Here is an 18,824-nt window from a genome sequence, read left to right as displayed (position 1 = left end):
GCCCAATAGAACTTCTGGGCATCTTTCTGAACATGCTATTTCATATAACATGGCCACAAGTATTTGAATTCAATACTTCATGATTTGCCTTTTTTGTTCCCATTCAGATTTAGCTCTAGACTTACATAAAAAGACACTTTGGATTCTGCTACACTACTATCTACTCTTGACATTTTACTAAGAGCTCATTTTTGGTAGAAACCATGACAAGCTCCTGTCCATGTGATTTGGTCGAAAGATCCCAGAGCCAAATGGTACAAGTCCCAGGAGCTAGGACTGGTGTTGTTTATCATGGTGGTGCCTCTTCCAGGACAACCTGACAATATCAGAACCACCTAAGACATTTCATTATGCTTCTAGTGATGACTTTTAGTTAGATTTCACGAGAATTCACCAGAACCATATGGTGGAAAAAAGAAATTATTTCTTAGTACAAAATGAGCATAAATAAATGAAGGGTATTTCTATGGCCAGTAGTAAAATGCAGTGCCAAATTTTCAAAAGAATCCCCCTTAGAGTTTAGCAGACTATGATAGAAATTCATTTATGTATATATAATCAATTTAAATATATATATTTTAAGATATTTTAGGCATACAAAATTATATATGTGTGTAAATATATAGTAGAAATTCATTCATACATATAAATATATTACATGTTAAATGTATACAATATACACACACTTATGTATATATAATTCCATATGGTTAAAATATCCTAGAAATATATATAAATGAGTAAAATAGGTTATTTCTGGTAAGAAATAATAGAGTACTGAGGGTGTGAGATGGGGTTTATTTTTGAAAATACACCCTTTTGTATTAAACATTTTGCCTATGCATGTATTACCCAGCCCCCCCCAAATCAATATGCAAATGAAAACATTTCAGAAATTATAGTCACTAAAGGGAAAAATAAGAGAAGATGCAGATTACAGTTTGTTTTAGTGTTTTTGGTTTCCTCTGGTTTCACATAATTTCATAGTTTGGTATTTTTTTGCAAGGATCTACCCAAGCAGGGGTTGTTATTTGGTTGGTTGGTTGGTTGGTTGGTTGGTCGGTTGGTTGGTTGGTCGGTTGTTTCATTTTGGGGTGTGTTTCTATAATAAAGGACCTTCTCAGGACGGCTTATGTCCTGGCTTGGTTATTACTTCCTTCCCCAAACTTGGCCTTCCTCTTCTCCTCTTCATCTCTGTAAATCTTACTCATCCAAGTTCCAGGATCCTGCCTTTCAGAATCTTTATACCATCCATACCAAACACCTTCAATAAATAAGCCCTATTCGGACATTACTCATCTTCCCATCTGAAATTTTACTATGTCCTGCTGAAATTGTAAGCTACACAACTCTGAGGGCTGTGCCCTGTGCCCCCCAACATTCACTGTATCGCTGCCTTGCACCACCTTTGTGTTACATTTTATTTGTTCATGGATCGTTCAAAGAGTGGCATGGCGTCTCTAGCGCTGCCCTTAACGTGTTAATTTTTAGTTGTATTAATTAATGTTTAATAGCTTATCATTTGTCATAGTTTATTCTCATCTTCATGCAATAGGTAGAAAGAGTAGTCTCAGATTCGAAACCAGGGATGTGTTCTAACACAGATTTTGAGAGACAGGCAGAATTTGCAGGCTAAATGATCCTTATAAAGTCATTGGGAAAAACAAATCTCTCCCGGGAGTGGAGCCTTGGTAACTCTAACAACGCAGGGCTTGTCTGTCCACTGAGAGAGGGAAAAATCAACGTCCTGTCTGACACCATCTGCAGCGCACTGACTGATTGTGGGCCCTCCATGGGTGAACTTCATCAAGTGTGAAAATAACCCTGGGACCATGGAGACACATCATTAGTAGGGAAAATATATATCGTTGCTAGAGCACAAGGAGATACAGCCCATTTAAATGAAGATAAACAGGGCCAAACAAAAGAATTACAGTAGAAAAATATGTGGCCGGCCTATCAGTAGAGAAGACTGCTGCCCTTTATCATTACTTGTCACACAAGTGACAGACTATAAAACTGCACAATTCTGTCCTCGTTCATTTCTGAGCCAACCTGTGCCTTGGCAGACACTTGGCAGGTTCCAGACATATGATTTATCGCCTCATTTAATCAAGACTGTGTAGGAAACAGTGATTTTTCGAATAAATTACAAATGAGGCACCTTTCACTTATTCTTAGGGACTGAGTGATATATACACATATGTATCTATGGATGTACATGTGTGTGTACATATATGTATAAAACTCCCAAGATACACCATTTATTTCTTTCTTGGTAAGAAATGTAAACAATTTCTATTCCTTCTGCCTGCAGGAGAAAAAGAAATATATGCAATACTGTAGAATATAAATGCAGTCATCTAGTGTTTTTCAGTTTTCATTGTTATGGAAGAAAACCAACCTGAGCAGATTCCAGTGCTAACAAATGACCCTGCTCTGGATGTTGTTGGCAATCTAAAGGCCATGTCATTTCATTTGACTTCCCAGTTTGCAAATATACCTTACATTGTCCTCAGAATATCTTCTAAAATTTGGGGAAGCTCTGGCTCGACAAGGAAGGGGAACCATGTACCCAGCAAAGAAGCAAGATATCCTGGAAATAATATTACCCATTTAAAAATGACTCCTTGGGACATTGATTAAGTTGAAATGAAGTGCATGTAGTAAATGCTAGGTTGTTGTCTTGCCTAGGGAGAAAAAGTGCTTTCTAGAGTTCAGTGGTAAATAGGCAATTCATTTTGACATAACGAGGGAGAGTGATGTTAACAGCCAGAGGTCACAGAAAGCAAAGATGGAAAAGACCTATTGGATCATTTTCCCCATTCCCCAGAGAGGATTACCACATGAAACTTCATAGTGCTCGGTCCAGTTTAGCTTTCAATTACTCAAGCAAGGGGCTCTCACCACTTCAGACTTTTTCTAGGAACCAGATCTTTACTCATGACCCCCGCCTTCTTGGCTATATCAGAGAAGTATGAATCTTAGAACTAACCCTGCAGGTGCACACAGAAGTGCTTTCTGCTCACAGTCAGACCTGTAAGCCTCTGAACCCACTTTCTCTTCCGTCAGTGAATTTCAGAATTATTTCCTTGGTAACAACTCCCTCTGTCCTTTCCTACTCTACCTTCTCAGCCAGTGTTCACATCACATCCCTTTTACCCTGAGTCTTTATCTTAGCAGAGGAATCCCTCTGAAAAAAAAAAATCCTGTTTCAAAGGGTAAAAGAGCATGGGCTCTAGCATAATGCTATGCTTATGCATCCCCATGACCATCTTGAATGAATGAACAAAAGGCGGGGATTTAGAGAGAATGGGAGAAGATGAAGTTGTCTAGAGATGCAAATCTAGACAATTCTCTCCCCAAATCCTGCTGAAACGCGGAGCTGATGAGCGAGCAGAAGCTGGAGGAGGGTGCGGGTCAAAGAAGGTTTGCTTTTTAGGAAAAGGGATATTGCAGTGTTTTGTGTTTGCTTTTTTTTTTTTTTTTTTTTTTGTGGTACGCGGGCCTCTCACTGTTGTGGCCTCTCCCGTTGTGGAGCACAGGCTCCGGACGCGCAGGCCCAGCGGCCATGGCTCATGGGCCTAGCCGCTCCGCAGCATGTGGGATCTTCCCGTACCGGGGCACGAACCCGTGTCCCCTGCATCTGCAGGCGGACTCTCAACCACTGCGCCACCAGGGAAGCCCTGTGTTTGCTTTTTAAGAAAAGGGATATTGCAGCGTTTTGGCTCCGAGATGGAATGACTCAGTAGAGGAACAAACATGAAGATGCAAGGAAGAGACGGGACAGCTACAGGAGCCATGTTTGTGGGCAGATGAGGAAGGTGGGATCAAGGGCGCAAGTGGAGAGGGTAGTCTGATATGAGTGCACAGACAGTTCATTCCCTGCATCGGCAGACAAGGGGGAGGTGCTGACAGTTTGGCCATTTGATGGTGAGAGGTGGCCTCAGTTCTCCTTCAATAAAGAAGAGAATGAATTTTACGGCCATTCAAGTCCCCTTGCCCCCTCCAAGCTCCTTGGCTTCCATAGCCAATGAAGACAGAGTTTCAACCTTTTCTAATTAGATATCTTATACAGCCTTTCACCTTAACAGCCTCCTACCCTATGATGCACTGGTTTCAGCTCTTGGGATCTGTCCTAAGGAAAATTGTAGATTCAGAAAACACTTATTCACAAAATATTCATTATATATTATATATAATAGTCATAGTGGTAATCATGTAAACAACCTAAATCAACAATAAGGAAAAATTACTCCATATTTGAAATAATATTTCAAGGTAATGACATGGAAAATTTCAATCTTAGTTTTAAAAGAACATGTAGGTTCTAAATAGAAGCATAAAAGGTAAAGGAAAATGTAAGCAATGATTGGCTTTTTTCTCAGCTTTATTGCGGTATAATTGACAAATAAAATTGTAAGATATTTAAAGTGTAAAACATGATGATTTGATGAACGTACATGTCAACTTAAACACATCATCATCATATATATATATAGTTGGTGAGAACATTTAAGTTCTACTTTCTTAGCAATTTCAATCACACAACACATTGTTACCAATTACGGTCACCATGTTCTACGTTAGATCCTCAGACCACATTCAGCTTATAACTAAAGTTTCTACCCTTTTACCAACCTCTCCCTATTCCCCCCAGCCCCTGCCCTGGCAACCACTTTTCTACTGTTTCTGTGAATTTGACTTTTTAAAAAAATTTCACACATAAGTGATACCACCCAGTATTTGTCTTTCTCTGTCTGACTTATTCAATGATTGACTTTTAGTGGTATAATTTTTATTGATTTTTTCCCTCTTCTTTCCACTTTCCTAAACTTTCCAGATCTTCTATAATAATTATATATATATAAATATAAATACTTAATTCACTACATTAAATTCCCTATACTTAAAATATTCCTAATGGATACATTTGGGTTCAAGTTTTTCTTTTCCTCCTGACATGTCATCACTGACATTTATTGAGTACTTAAAATATTTCAGACTCCCATTACTGTATGATCTTGGGCAAATTTCTTAACCTTTCTGAACCTCATTTTCCTCATTTGCAAATGAGTATCATTTTTCTCATCTGTAAAATGAGGATGTAACAAATTAGCACATGAATATATCTCAGAAGAGAAGTTATAAGCACTCAATAAATATAGATATTATTATTATTTCCATATATTACTTGGTCATATTTTGCTACTTATTCTATTGGTTCTTTTCATTCAAGGACATGAGACACATGTTTGGTCCTCTTTATATTTTCTTTTTTTCAATTTTAAGCCAAGACAATATCTTCTATGGTCCCTCTCCTTTACATTCTTTAATAGCATTATCAAGAAATGGAGCAATGCCTTGGGAGGACATACCTTTAGCAAGTCAGTTTTCCTCAACAAGGGCAGACAGCTCATTTCCTGCCTGTCTCCTCCTATATTGCAGTACAAGAATACTGTGAGGCCCTGGAAATTTCGGTAGCCTTGGGAACAGGACCAATTCCCAGATATTTAATTTAGTTCTCGCCTCGTCTAAATTTAAATTTTGACATAGCATTTTTCTCACACTAACTGTTTAGAGGGATTCTTTCCAATATGTCTTTATTTATCGTGAAGTCAAGCCAAACCCCAGAGGTTTTTATGGTTGTTTTGGCAGTTATTGGGTGACAGTATTCAATCACTCACACACATGCTAATTTGAGATTACTGGTCCCTATAACTCTACCCATATAACATTCCCACCAAGTAATTCCAATAGATGCTTCAGAGAAACTAAAGAAAAACAAAATAGCTTGCAGCATGTATGTGTGAATGATACTAGGTTTGTTTCAACTCCAGAGAAATGCAGAATTGAAAGTACTTTCCAAAGGGCAGAGATTCTGTTTCTCCCATTGGATATCTGTGCTGGTGTATGGCATCTTATAGTTTGTCTTTGTTCTGCCTGAATTTTATGCGTTTTCACTTGTTGACGATCAATTTCTCCCTTTCTCAGGCATCCCAGCTTTGGTTTTTTATAACTTTGAGTTTTCTAAAAATTCCGTAAATGAATTTTCAAATCCCATGGATCCAAAGGTGATCTTGTGTAGCTTGCTGATCTGATACAAGCAGCATTTGATTTCACTGGGAGGCTGTGATGTCACCCTGTTACTAGCCTTGTTGATGGGTTCATATGACGTTGGAATTGTTTATGCCCAGAGTTTGTATTTCTCGACTTGATTTTGTCTTAGGAAAACAAGTTACAGAAAAATCATTATTTTGATGGGAAAAACTCACTTAGTCCCAATTTTTAAGATGATCGCTAGGAGTCAAACCAGCTCACAAAACACTGCTTATTCCAAGGTATGAATGTGTGTGTGGGTACAAATAAATCAATAGTTAGCAGTAGAATTAATGTTGGAATACAAAAACAATCAGCTTAAAATCACATAACCTGGCGTCCAGCAAAATATATTAAGAAGTTGTTGAAGTAGTTGGAAAAGTGTGAAATATATGAACAGGACTTTTACCCTTAAGGGCTTTAGAGGAAAAAAAAGCATAAATATACTGGTCTTTTTGATGTTTTTTTCTTGGTTAAATTTATTTTTTAAAGCCTCTTATGTCTCAAGACAAATTATCTTATAAAATGTGCATTTCTGACAGGCTTACAGATTAAAGGAATCATTGAAAGATAAGTAGTGACTTTTCTGGGAAGAATGAGAAGATAGATATATTGGTAAATGTGAGGAGATTAACTAAGATAATTAAGTACAAAGTATAGAACTGATAATTCAGGCTGAGAGAGGGCAGGGCTCTGGGGGTCCCTGATGGAGCCTGCAGGTCTCATGCCTGAGGCTGGAAGAGGCAGGTATAGTGCAGAGAGGAACTGGCATAGACTCCTGTAATCAAATGTTGTTTACTCTAAACCACAAGGAGTGTTTAGACTGGGAACTAGGATGTTCTCAAATAAGGTGTTCTTGACCAGCCTATACTACAGTAAGAAAAAAAGAAACATGTGCTGGAGGCTTTTCTTGTACAATTTTAGTCCTGAAACTGGCATCTGTGCTCCTTTCCTAATTTGAGAGCTGGTGTATTCTACATTGAAAGTATCTGTCATTGTCAGTACTCAGATTTTTCTTTCTTTATAGAATATTTGATATTCAGTGAATTAGGAAGAGTCACTACTGGGGAATTTTCTGGTTGTTTTCAAGACTTTTAGGTCATTCTCAAGATTTCAGCTAGAGTTTTCCTCCACATTCAACTAAAACAAGATTTATTTAAATATACATTTTACCAAAAAGATCACAAGGGCTTTAACACTGAATAAGTATCCTGTGCATTGCTGGTGGGAATGGAAAATGGTGCAATTGCTCTGGAAGACAGTGTGGTGATTCCTCAAAAAATTGAAAATAGAATTACCATATGTTCCAGCAATTCCATTTTGGGTGTATATATCCAAAAGAATTGAAAACAGGGTCTTGAAAAGATATTTGTACACCTATATCCATAGCTGCATTATTCACTATAGCCAGAAGATAGAAACAACCCAAATGCCAATTAACGAATGGATAAAGAAAATGGGATCTATACATACAATGGAATATTATTCATCCTTAAAAAGGAAGGAAACTCTGACACAGGCTACAACATGGGTGAACCTTGAGAACATTATGCTGAGTGAAATAAGCCAATAATAAAAACGACAAATACTGTATAATTCCACTTAACATGAGGTCCTAGAGTAGTCACACTCACAGAAACAGAAAGTAGAATGGTGGTTTCCAAGGGCTGGGGAGAGGGGGAAATGGGACTTATTTAACGGTTATAGAGTTTTAGATTGCAAGATCAAACTGTCTGTAGCACAACTGGACAACCATTTTGATTATATAATACTTAGCACTACTGACTCAGCTGTATACTAAAAATAGTTAAAATGGTAAATTTTATGTTACGTGCATTTCACCACAATTAAAAAAAAAACTAAATAGGTGAAAGGAAGAGGTGATCTAGATGAGCTTAGAGATTATTTTCTCCTATGTCAACACTGATAATTCAACTGATATTTATATAGGGTTTTTTATTTAAAAGAGTGCATTATGTGTAATGTTTTTCTAGAATTAAACTATTCTCTAATATTTACAGACTAAAGCCTAACACTATTTTGGCAAAATTCTTAAATATTTACAGGGTCAAAGAGTATAACACTGAACTTTTCGTAATGTTGATGGTAAGACTTCTACATTTGTGCATTTAGACTAAATTATCATGTATGTGGTGCAAATGAAAACTTATAAACTATATGACCTATTCCTTGCAATACACAGGATGTTTAAAATAAAATAAAACTACTGAATTATTAAAAAGCAGAAATGTTTCTATTGTATTAAAATGGATCAATTTGTGGTGAGTTCAAAATACTCAGCAAAAATATTTCAAAGAAAAGACCTCTGAGTTTTACCCAGTTTCCATTCACATAGTTTTCCTTTGAGGCAGAAGTTACAACATCTGAAGAAATGATACAAAGCAAATAATCTTGAATTTCAAAATTTTATATTGCCTGAGTAGAGAAAATACAGTCTCATTCTAGGTTCATGGAAACAGAACAGTTACAAACTATAAATTTTATATTCAGATTATGTCACTTGTATTCATTCACAGAAGTCCTTTAATTACAATGACTCTTGAAAACTATAAAATGCTTAGGATGGATGGACTTAGAGATTGCCATACTGAGTGAAGTAAGTCAGACACAGAAAGACAAATATCATATGATATCGCTTATGTGTGGAATCTAAAAAAAAAAGGTACAAATGAACTTATTTACAAAACAGAGGTAGACTCACGGATGTAGAAAATAAACTTATGGTTACCAGGGAAAAGGGGGGAGGGATAAATTGGGAGACCGGGATTGACATATACACAGTAATAAATATAAATAGATAACTAATGAGAATCTGCTGTATAAGCACAGAGAACGGTACTCAATACTCCGTAATGGCCTATATGGGAAAAGAATCTAAAGAGTGGATATGTGTATATGTATAACCGATTCACTTTGCTGTATACCTGAAATTAAAACAACATTGTAAATCAACTGTACTCCAATACAAATTAAAATAATAAAATAAAATGCTTAGGAAAATATCATATAATCTAAATATGGATTATTTGAGAAATATTTGAATCATCAGACAAGACCAGTTTTTAAACAGTCCTTAGGCAAATACTGTGGAAAAGGAAAAATAGAATTCAAATATTTCTACTATAACTAAATATACATTACCTTCTCAAAATTGAAATAAGCAATGAATGTGAAAATCAAATGATAGATGAACTGAAATAAAAGCTGCATCACAGATATGCAATGTTTGTATAGGCATTTATGCATGTACACATTTGTATAGGCAGTTTTTAGGCTATTACCCAAATGCCAAAATATTTTGTATGAAGTAGTCTATTATTTACTGTTTTGCAAAATCCATTCTAAGAGGATATACACTAAATTTTAAAAATGATGAAGAAAATAAATATTTTAACTATGGATTTTTCCTTTTTTTCCTTTCTCTCCTTTTTACACACTATATTTTTTCTGAAAATGATCTTAATCCTTTTATGTATGTGGCACCTATATTTTTTTCACTTTGGGGGCCTTGATTCATAAGGTATTATACAAATAATCTTTGATATCTGAGTGTTTCCCAGAGAGAAGACTGTAAACCCATTTACAGTTCTAACCATGGAGAAGGAAGCTTTCCGTGAATGATCCTGGGCACTAGATTCATGGCCATTACTACTCCACTGGGGCTACACCCTTGGGGGAAGGAACAGATGTTGTGACATTTCTTTTGTGTTCCTCTGAGCATGTCACACATTTAAAGCTATCCTGAAAATATACAAATCAATTAGCTGTTCTTTAAGCAAATGATGAAAGAAAGAGAGATTGAGAGACACGAGGACCCCATAGAAGTTGCCAGGTGTCCAGCTGACATGACCGGCCAAGAGCGGACCCCACACTGAGATGTATCCCATCCCTCTTTTCTGTGTGGGAATGTAGGATCTAAGGGCAGATCACAGACAAGTATCAGAATTCTACAGGTAACCAAAGCTCAGTGCTTCTCACTATGAAATGTGTGTGTGACATCAGAGATATTTTCAGACACTAAAAGGATTTAACAAGAGGAGAAAATCACAAGAAAAAAGTGAGTGGTGGAGTGGAGCTCAGCTGAGCCAGAGCCGGGCAGTGCTGGGGGTAAGAACAGGACGCCAGGCACGTGTAACTACCAACATCCACTTTCCCTAGATTCCTCTCCAGGCCCTGGTCAGAAAACTCCAAAGCTGTCATGAAAGGTTACCAGTCCTTCACTGGTGACCTTCCCTCCTCTCGGAAATGAGGGAATTCAAATCTCGTATAATGGACAGCACGCATGCAGAGGGAAACACTATCTCCACCTTCCAGGGCTGTAAATAAAACGGCCTTTTGCTCCTGCGAGAAACACAGACTTCTGTCTTCCCCATCTGTTCGCTATATAAACATCCTTGAAAAGATAATCCAGAACAAATGGTAGACATTGCTTCATTCACAAAACATGTAGAAATACAAAGGACCCCCGAAGAATGGTATCCAGTTCTCTCCTCCCATGACTGAGTGGAATCAGGGAGTCTCATGGGGAAAAAAACAAATCTCAAATCCTTTCCACAACATAAACAAAAAAAAGGTAAAACGTAGAAGTCACACATTTTAGCTGAAAGAGGGGAATATTTGGTATATCGTGAGTTTCACGGTGATCATGTTTGTCTCATTTTAGCATGGCCTCAGAGTGAGCTTTTTAGATGTTGATGGTCTGCAAGATGGTATGTCCAGCAGAAACAGATGGATGGGCTGGCCGTGAGGGTCAGACCACTTCCCAGACATCAGGGGCTCCTTTTCTTTTTTTTTTTTTCTCAACTGTATCATTGAATCAGGATCCACGTTAAGTCCTCTACTTTGATATATTTCTTAAGTGTCTTTTTTTGTGTGTGTGTGGTACGCGGGCCTCTCACTGTTGTGGCCTCTCCCGTTGTGAAGCACAGGCTCAGCGGCCATGGCTCATAGGCCCAGCCGCTCCACAGCATGTGGGATCCTCCCGGACCGGGGCACAAACCCGCGTCCCCTGCATCGGCAGGCGGACTCTCAACCACTGCGCCACCAGGGAAGCCCTCTTAAGTGTCTTTTAATCTTTAGGATTCTCTTTCCGTTTCTTTTTTTCTTCTTCTTCTTCTAATTTATTTGTTGAAGAAATCAAGCCATTCGCTCTGGAGATGTCTCTATAGTTTAGATTTTGCTGATTATCTCCCAGATGTGCCGTTTCACATATTCATCAATCCTTTATTTCCTATAAGTTGGTAGTTAGATCTATAGGCATGACCGAATTCAGATTCAGCACTTTGCCAACAATGCTTTATAGGCAGTGATGTGTTCCCTCATCAGGAAGCACAGAACAGGTGATCTGGCTCCTTTTGTGATGTGAGCTTGATCCATTAGCTCATTAGGGGTTGTAAAGGGTGACATTCTATCTCTTCTTTTTTTTATATTAGCTGGAATATATGTTGTCTATTTATTTTAGTTTAGTGTCCCAGCTATTTCCCAAATGACTCAAGATGCTTTGTACATTAAAAGAATAGAAAATAAGACATTTGGAAATAGAACTCAGTTGAAATCATAATAGAAGCAATTAGATACAGTTCCAGCAATTCTAATACTTTCTTGGTTGAATTTTTTGTGCTCTAGAGATAATATGAAATGCTTATATTTGAATGCTATGAAAAGGGACATACTTAGTGTGGTCAACCAGGACGTAAAGAGATTGACAGCTTTCTGGAGTTAACTAGAGACATAAAATCTGTACATTTCTCCTGTATAAAGAATATAGAAAATGTCTCTACACTGCTAAGTAGACAGTTATCCTTAACACTGCCACTTGGGATTAAAATATACACATGGCCTGTGTCAAGTAGATTGGGAAGTGGAAGAATATCTTATAGTCTCCAATTGTGAAGTACTTCTTGTCACTGTGATAAGACCTCAGATTATCCAGAATACTTAAGAGTATATTCTCGTTGTAAAAGGATGAACCAGGAAGGCTTAAGGTATGTATATTTCTGTGTGTTTATAACACATTTCATTTCATCATCAGGTATCACCCACAGTAACTAACATATATTCTATATGCTCTTAAGGTCATATTCTGCTACACTCTATCTACCAACACCAGAGTATAAACATCAAAGAAATTTCAGCTCTATAATATGTATTTAGATATAGAAACTCGTATCTCCAGATCAGTAGGGTCTCCTGCCCCTCTTGCTCTGTCCTTGAGATTAAATTAGGGGATTCAAAGGAGATAGAAGGAACTTGGCAACAATTCCAGCTGCTGAGCCCAGGGCAGCTGTTCGTCCAGCCTTTGGTGAGTCCACCACTCGGGATACCCTGGCCTTGCTCTGTAAAACTGATGGTCACTTAGATGCCCTGTCCCCTTGGGAACACTCTCTCAAAGGTAGACTAGAAAGCTGTCTAAACTCTGCTACTTTATTTTTCTGACATAATAAGCATAACTTATTGAACAGACCTAGGTCTTTGATGAACTTAAAGTGCTTCAAGGTCATGATTTTGATATCAGTGACAATCTTATAGACAGGGAGCTGCAGGAGACTAGACAGATGCTGTACTGACCAAAGATAAGACCCTGGCATTTGCCTTTTGACTAAATGTCTGATATGTGTCAGCTTTATTTATTTTATTTATTTTTTATTTTTTTGCGGTACGCGGGCCTCTCACTGTCGCGGCCTCTCCCGTTGTGGAGCACAGGCTCTGGACGCGCAGGCTCAGCGGCCATGGCTCATGGGCCCAGCCGCTCCGCGGCATGTGGGATCTTCCCAGACCGGGGCACGAACCTGTGTCCCCTGCATCAGCAGGCAGACTCTCAACCACTGTGCCACCAGGGAAGCCCTCAGCTTTATTTTGATTTGACTCTTGCTTTCCAAAGTGACACACAGCCCAAAGAAACACCAAAAGACCAACAATTAGGATGCTTTTTAGGAAAAATGAAATACTTGATAGATAAGATCTATGCCATAAGTAAAACTTGACGAGAAATCACAGAATCGTAGAACTGGAAGGAATATTTAAGATCAACCCATCACATTCCATAGGTGAGGAAAATTGAAGTGACTTAACCAAAGGCATAGGGCCAGTCAGTAACAGGTCAACTCATGTCCTTGGCTCTGGACTAAAAATCATTGAAGGTGACTTTTTAGTGCTTAGTTGCTACCCTAAATACTAAATATAGTGTCAGTTTGTGGCACATAACTGAAATCTCTAGAAAAAAAAGGAAAAATACATTCAGAAAACTGCTACATTTAATGTTCACGGTAGCAAGACACCGAAATTTCACTTGAGTAAAACTCGTCATTTCATTATTACCTCCCAATGATACAATAAACCCTGGGCAGAAATTGTCATGTGTGAAATTATATTAATTCTTCCAGGTCATCGGGGTACCACTCAGTGGATTTTAACAGTAATATACCCACCGCTAGTCTAGGGCCACCAACCAAACAAAAAAAAGTTAATGGTTCTACAGATGTTTCCTAGTCAATAAAAAAATGTCTGCTTTAGGACTTCCCTGGTAGCTCAGTGGTTAAGAATCCGCCTGTCAATGCAGGGAACACGGGTTCGAGCCCTGGTCCAGGAAGATCCCACATGCCGTGGAGCAACTAAGCCTGTGCAACACAACTACTGAGCCTGAGCTCTAGAGCCTGCAAGCCACAACTACTGAGCCCACATGCCACAACTACTGAGCCTGCGCTCTAGAGCCCGTGCTCTGCAACAAGAGAAGCCACCACAATGAGAAGCCCGTGCACCACAACGAAGAGTAGCCCCCACTCGCCGCACCTAGAGAAAAGCCCGCTCAGCAACGAAGACCCAACACAGCCAAAATAAAGACGTAAATAAATAAATATAAATTTATTTAACAAAATGTCTGCTTTATAAAACTACCATACATTCTCGTTATTCTTTAAAATTAGATGAGTTCAAAAGGGATCTTCAAAGATGCTGTACTTGAATTAAAATACAAAATCATGTTTAAAATCATTTGAATAATATTTTAGAAATGAATCTAAAAACCGTTCATACAAAAGAAATGCAAACTGTTTTTAATTTAAAGCCATCTCTACCATTCCCAGGAACTCCCTTGTATGAGAGCCTAATTTGCTGATCAGGTGGAGAATACCCGTCTTCATTGTGAGCTATGGTTAATTAGATGTTACAACTGAACTACTAAGAGACAACGGACCCCTCCAAGGGGCAGTCAACTAGAACATTTTTCGGAGTCAAAGCAACCTAATTATTACCGCAAAGTTCAACTTAGAGGAATTGATTTGAACACTTAATGGACTCACTTTGGGGTCAAACCTCTTGAGATTAGTTAATTCATACCGGACAGTCTTTTTAGTACATTAAAATGGGCTTTGATAAAAGAAAAATACACAGAATCAGAAAATGTACAGAGAGGGAAAGGCAACATGTAGAGACGCTCCCACCAAGTTCCAGAGAATTTCCTATAAACTAGAAAGTGTGGAAGCATAAATCCCAAGTTGGGACAATCCCTCACGGGTGACCGACAACCCCCTGCTTCTTGCTTTGGGACACGTGGGAGGCGAATCTCTTCTAGAAAGAAGCACTTTCTTGTACGCAGCTCCAGAGAATTAATCTTCCTCTCCCCCAGAAGAGACTCCTGTAGTCCTTAGGGGTCAGAGAGGAAAGCAGTGAATGCACTCAGATTGTCAAGATGGTACCCACAGTGGTACATTTGACAGAAGAACCGTGAGGTTTAAAGAAAGAGTGAAGAACACTGTTTGGGTGGGTTTAGCAAATGTGCATGATCTATTTTCAGTCCCCTACGACTGTGGGGACACTGTTTCCACGAGACGGTATGTCCTGTGGTCCAAACAACTGATTTACAAATAAACTTAGAGAGTGATTCTTGTTGGTATGTTGGTGACACAGAAGGATTTCAATGACTGAATACATTACAGGAATGAGATTATAAAGTTTTCCTAAACATTGATTACTGTGCAAAGTCCTAATAGAACACAGGCCTTTCACAACTGGTACCCACAGAGCCCTCGTATGGATCACCAATCACGTATCACGCCTTTGATAGCACACGTGGATGGCGGGCCTCTGCTTCATTTCCCTAGCAAGACAGTAAGCTCCAGGCTCCCTCAGAGGCGGCACTGGGCTGTACAGCCCTTGGGAATCTTCCTTGGAGCTTGCACACAGTGGAGAGGGGAGGAGAGAGCCAAGGGGAGGGGGCACAGCACACCTGGCTCAAAGCAGAGAGGGACACGGGACAGCCAGCCTCCTAGGTGAGACTCTACCACACAGCCATCAACTCATACCAGCTCGTTCATGGCTAGCCAAAACTGTTTCGCTTTAAATTGGCAATAAACGGAAGATGATGAATTATCCAAAGCTCACTGAGAAATACAAAAGTCTATATTTTTCATCTTTCAGACTTTGCATTCTAAGGCATTCCTTCAGCTATTTAGAAATGCTGTTTCTAGGACTTCCCTGGTGGTCCAGTGGTTAAGAATCCATCTTGCAAGGCAGGGGACACCAGTTCGATCCCTGGTCGGGGAACTAAGATCCCACGTGCCATGGGGCAACTAAGCCCACACGCCACAACTACAGAGCCCATGCACTCTGGAGCCTGTGAGCCACAACTAGAGAGAAGCCCACGCACCGCCATGACCCACACGTCACAACAAAAGATCCCACGTGCCGCAACTAAGACCCTATGCAGCCACCTAATAAATAAATAAATATTTTAAAAAAGAAGAAGAAATGCTGTTTCTCTTCCTAAGTACAAGTGATTTACTGGGGTCTCCAATTATTGGCTTAATAAATGTTTACTGAATGAGCACTGTCAGGCCTGTAGTCAAAAGCTTGACCCTCCTCCACCCTCTAAGAGGACAAAGATTCCCCCCGAGTCAGGTTTAGGGAGTTTGCAGCACCTACTCACATCCTTCATCATCACAGACTTCCCACCCAGGTCTGGCCTGACTCCAAATCCTGTAAACTTTGTACTCTAGTCTGATCTGAAGATCTCTGTTCATTACAGGAAAAACAAAATAGAGGGGGGCATATTTTGATCTAAAATATTCTTGTGGAAGACCCCACCAGTATTCTTTTACAGTAAAAATTAGAATGTGAAATATTTTAACTGACCCATTGGTAAAACATATTTATAGGGCAGTCAAGAAAAATAAAGGAAACTGAGAATTTTTTAAGCACTTCACCAATAATCAGAAGCAATAAGAATAAGGATAAGGACCTCCCTGGCGGTCCAGTGGTTGGGACTCCACGCTTCCAATGCAGGGGGTGCAGGTTCGGTCCCTGGTCGGGGAACTAAGATCCCGCGTGCCATGTGGCGCACCAAAAAAAAAAAAAAAAAAAGAGTAAGGGTAAACCCTTGCACGCAGAGAAACTCCACTGCAGAGTAATTCTGACATCTGTTAAACTGGAGAGCAGGAAAGAGATCATAAACCCTTCCATGAATCCCTACCGTTACAGATCATAGGAGGAGACAATAATAATACTGTCTTTGATTGCAAACATGCAGAGAAAGTTTGAAAGTGAAACTTACAGAACAAACAGCATGCTAAGATTCTGTTTCAATTAATATTAGACTATGCTTGTTAGAAACTCCAGGAGAGCCTTCCTAATGTTTTATATGCAGGAGACTGAAAGCAGAGATGAGTATATATCCCACAGAAAGCAAGCCACCAAAACACACTTATTTGGCTTAAAAAAAGAACTGAGAGATTAATGCATTTTATCACAGCCAGTAGGAAATGTTTTAGTCTGTAAATAAGTTATCTGATTTGATTTTGTTCCCGCTGTTTTTTTTTAATTAAGCAAAGAAACATTTCCAAATTTTTGTTTTCTCATCTTAAAGACCTAAGTCCACAGTGATTATGTAGCATCTCATCGGCCTATCCCTCTTCACATCTAATTTTAACAGCAAATCAGTCACTTACCACTTCAAATCAGGAGCCAGGGGCTGAACTTGCGTGCCAGTTTGCTATTGCCTCACGGGGGGAAAAATCTGTTTGGTCCCTGTTGATTTTTTCTTTCCTGTGGTTTTACATGAAGTATTTTCAACACAGAGAACACTAGGCAAAGCCTTGCCAGAAAGGGCCCTCTTGTTGGCAAAAGCCCATATGCTGGAATGTTCACCTGACTTCACCAGCAGGGACCCAGGGCTGATGCCCACCTGGGTGCAGGCTGGCGAGGCTGCAGTCTGGTGGCCCCTGGTCCACAGAAACCACAAGGTGGAGTGCCAGTGGGTCAGTGTCCAAAGGGCGGCGTTTGCATCTTATGGAGCATTCTGCAACTTGTAAGGTATAGAGACCTCTAGGCATGAAATCTTACTAGTCTTTCCCCTTGCAATGAGACGAGGAGAAGATGGGCTTCAGCTGGGCTTCACTGTTCACACTCTCCACACAGACGCCCGGGAGTAATTCTGCTACAACTAATGTCCTGTGTTCTTTCTGTACCCGTTCTTCTCCCTCCTTCCCAGAACACCTGAAGAAGAAGTTGGAAGAATACATGGCTCGGTTTTCCAAAGTGAGGATTGTTCGCACCAAGAAAAGGGAAGGGCTGATCCGGACCCGACTCCTGGGGGCGTCCATGGCCAGAGGCGAGGTCCTTACGTTCCTGGACTCCCACTGCGAGGTCAACGTCAACTGGCTGCCCCCGCTCCTCAGTGAGTGACCCTCAGCCCCTGGGGCCTCCGGGGGAGGTGGGGGAGGGTGCCATGTGCTTCTATGTCATCCGCCATTGGCAAAGGCTAGAGACCCCTTTTACGAGGTTTGCAGTGGGAGCGGTGAATTCTATCTTAACTATTGCCGGGACGTATAGGTAACTAGAAAACCACATTGAAATGGACATTTTAGGTAATACCAACTGCAGTCTAACTTAAGGTTTGAAAAGGTTTGATTTCTTTATCTTAGACATTCACTAAGTAAACACTAAAAGGAAAAAGTATTCATGATACTACCTATAAGCACAGTATGATTAAAATACACACACACACGGAGTTTAGCAAGTATTATAGGATTGTTAAGAGATGAGAAAAGTATTCAGCCCCAGAACACAGTTAAAGTACAAGCGCACTGACATTTTCCTAGGATTTATAAGGCCATTCTCTTTTCCACTCTGGCACCAGCTCAGCTCCCTAAATATACGACCCCCCCATCATGTTTACACACAGTCCCTCAAACACTCAGAGCTGCCATCCAGGTGATACATCTTAAATGATCACTAGAAGACTATCACTTGAACTGCTAGAAACACAAAAGTCCTGAAAACCATTCAAGCTTGAAAACCTGCATGAGGTTCAGTCCAAGCATCAGTATCTTTAATTTCACAATTAAGTCAGAGATAAAGCCCAGGAGTAGCTAAGGAATAAATTGTAAGGCTGAGGGGAAAAGTGTGTTTCTAAAAAGTTCTTGGTGTGCACATATTGAGTTCCTTTCTGTTCTTCCACATTTCACTAAATCAACTTTTATTTTAAGTATTTCCCTGGCCTTGGAGCTAAAGCCAGTTAACAACCTCTTTCACAATAGCTGCCTCAGAAAGAATCATTTTCTATTGAGAACCGTGCAGGATTTCAGATAGAAGCAGCAAAGCTCCATTAGTAAACGATGTGGGGAAAAAAAAATCAATTGAACTTGTGTTGCATTTGAAACAGGAAATGACCAGCAACTAAGGCTCCACCACATCTCAGAGCCACACTCTCC

General features: G+C 39.6%; 1 protein-coding gene across 1 annotated transcript in view; it reads left to right on the top strand.

Moving 5' to 3' along the window:
* GALNTL6 (polypeptide N-acetylgalactosaminyltransferase like 6) overlaps window positions 1-18,824 on the top strand; it is a gene marked incomplete at both ends in the record, with an annotated part of 1,083,563 nt that overhangs the window by 869,544 nt on the left and 195,195 nt on the right. The window contains one exon of the mRNA XM_081237627.1: window positions 17,603-17,788. Coding sequence (XP_081093753.1) covers window positions 17,603-17,788 — 186 coding nt within the window. The remainder of the gene's footprint in view (window positions 1-17,602; window positions 17,789-18,824) is intronic.

Source organism: Mesoplodon bidens (genome assembly GCF_964165515.1).
Source record: "Mesoplodon bidens genome assembly, chromosome: 6".
Lineage (NCBI taxonomy): Eukaryota > Metazoa > Chordata > Mammalia > Artiodactyla > Ziphiidae > Mesoplodon > Mesoplodon bidens.
This window is presented reverse-complemented; position numbering and strand designations above follow the sequence as displayed.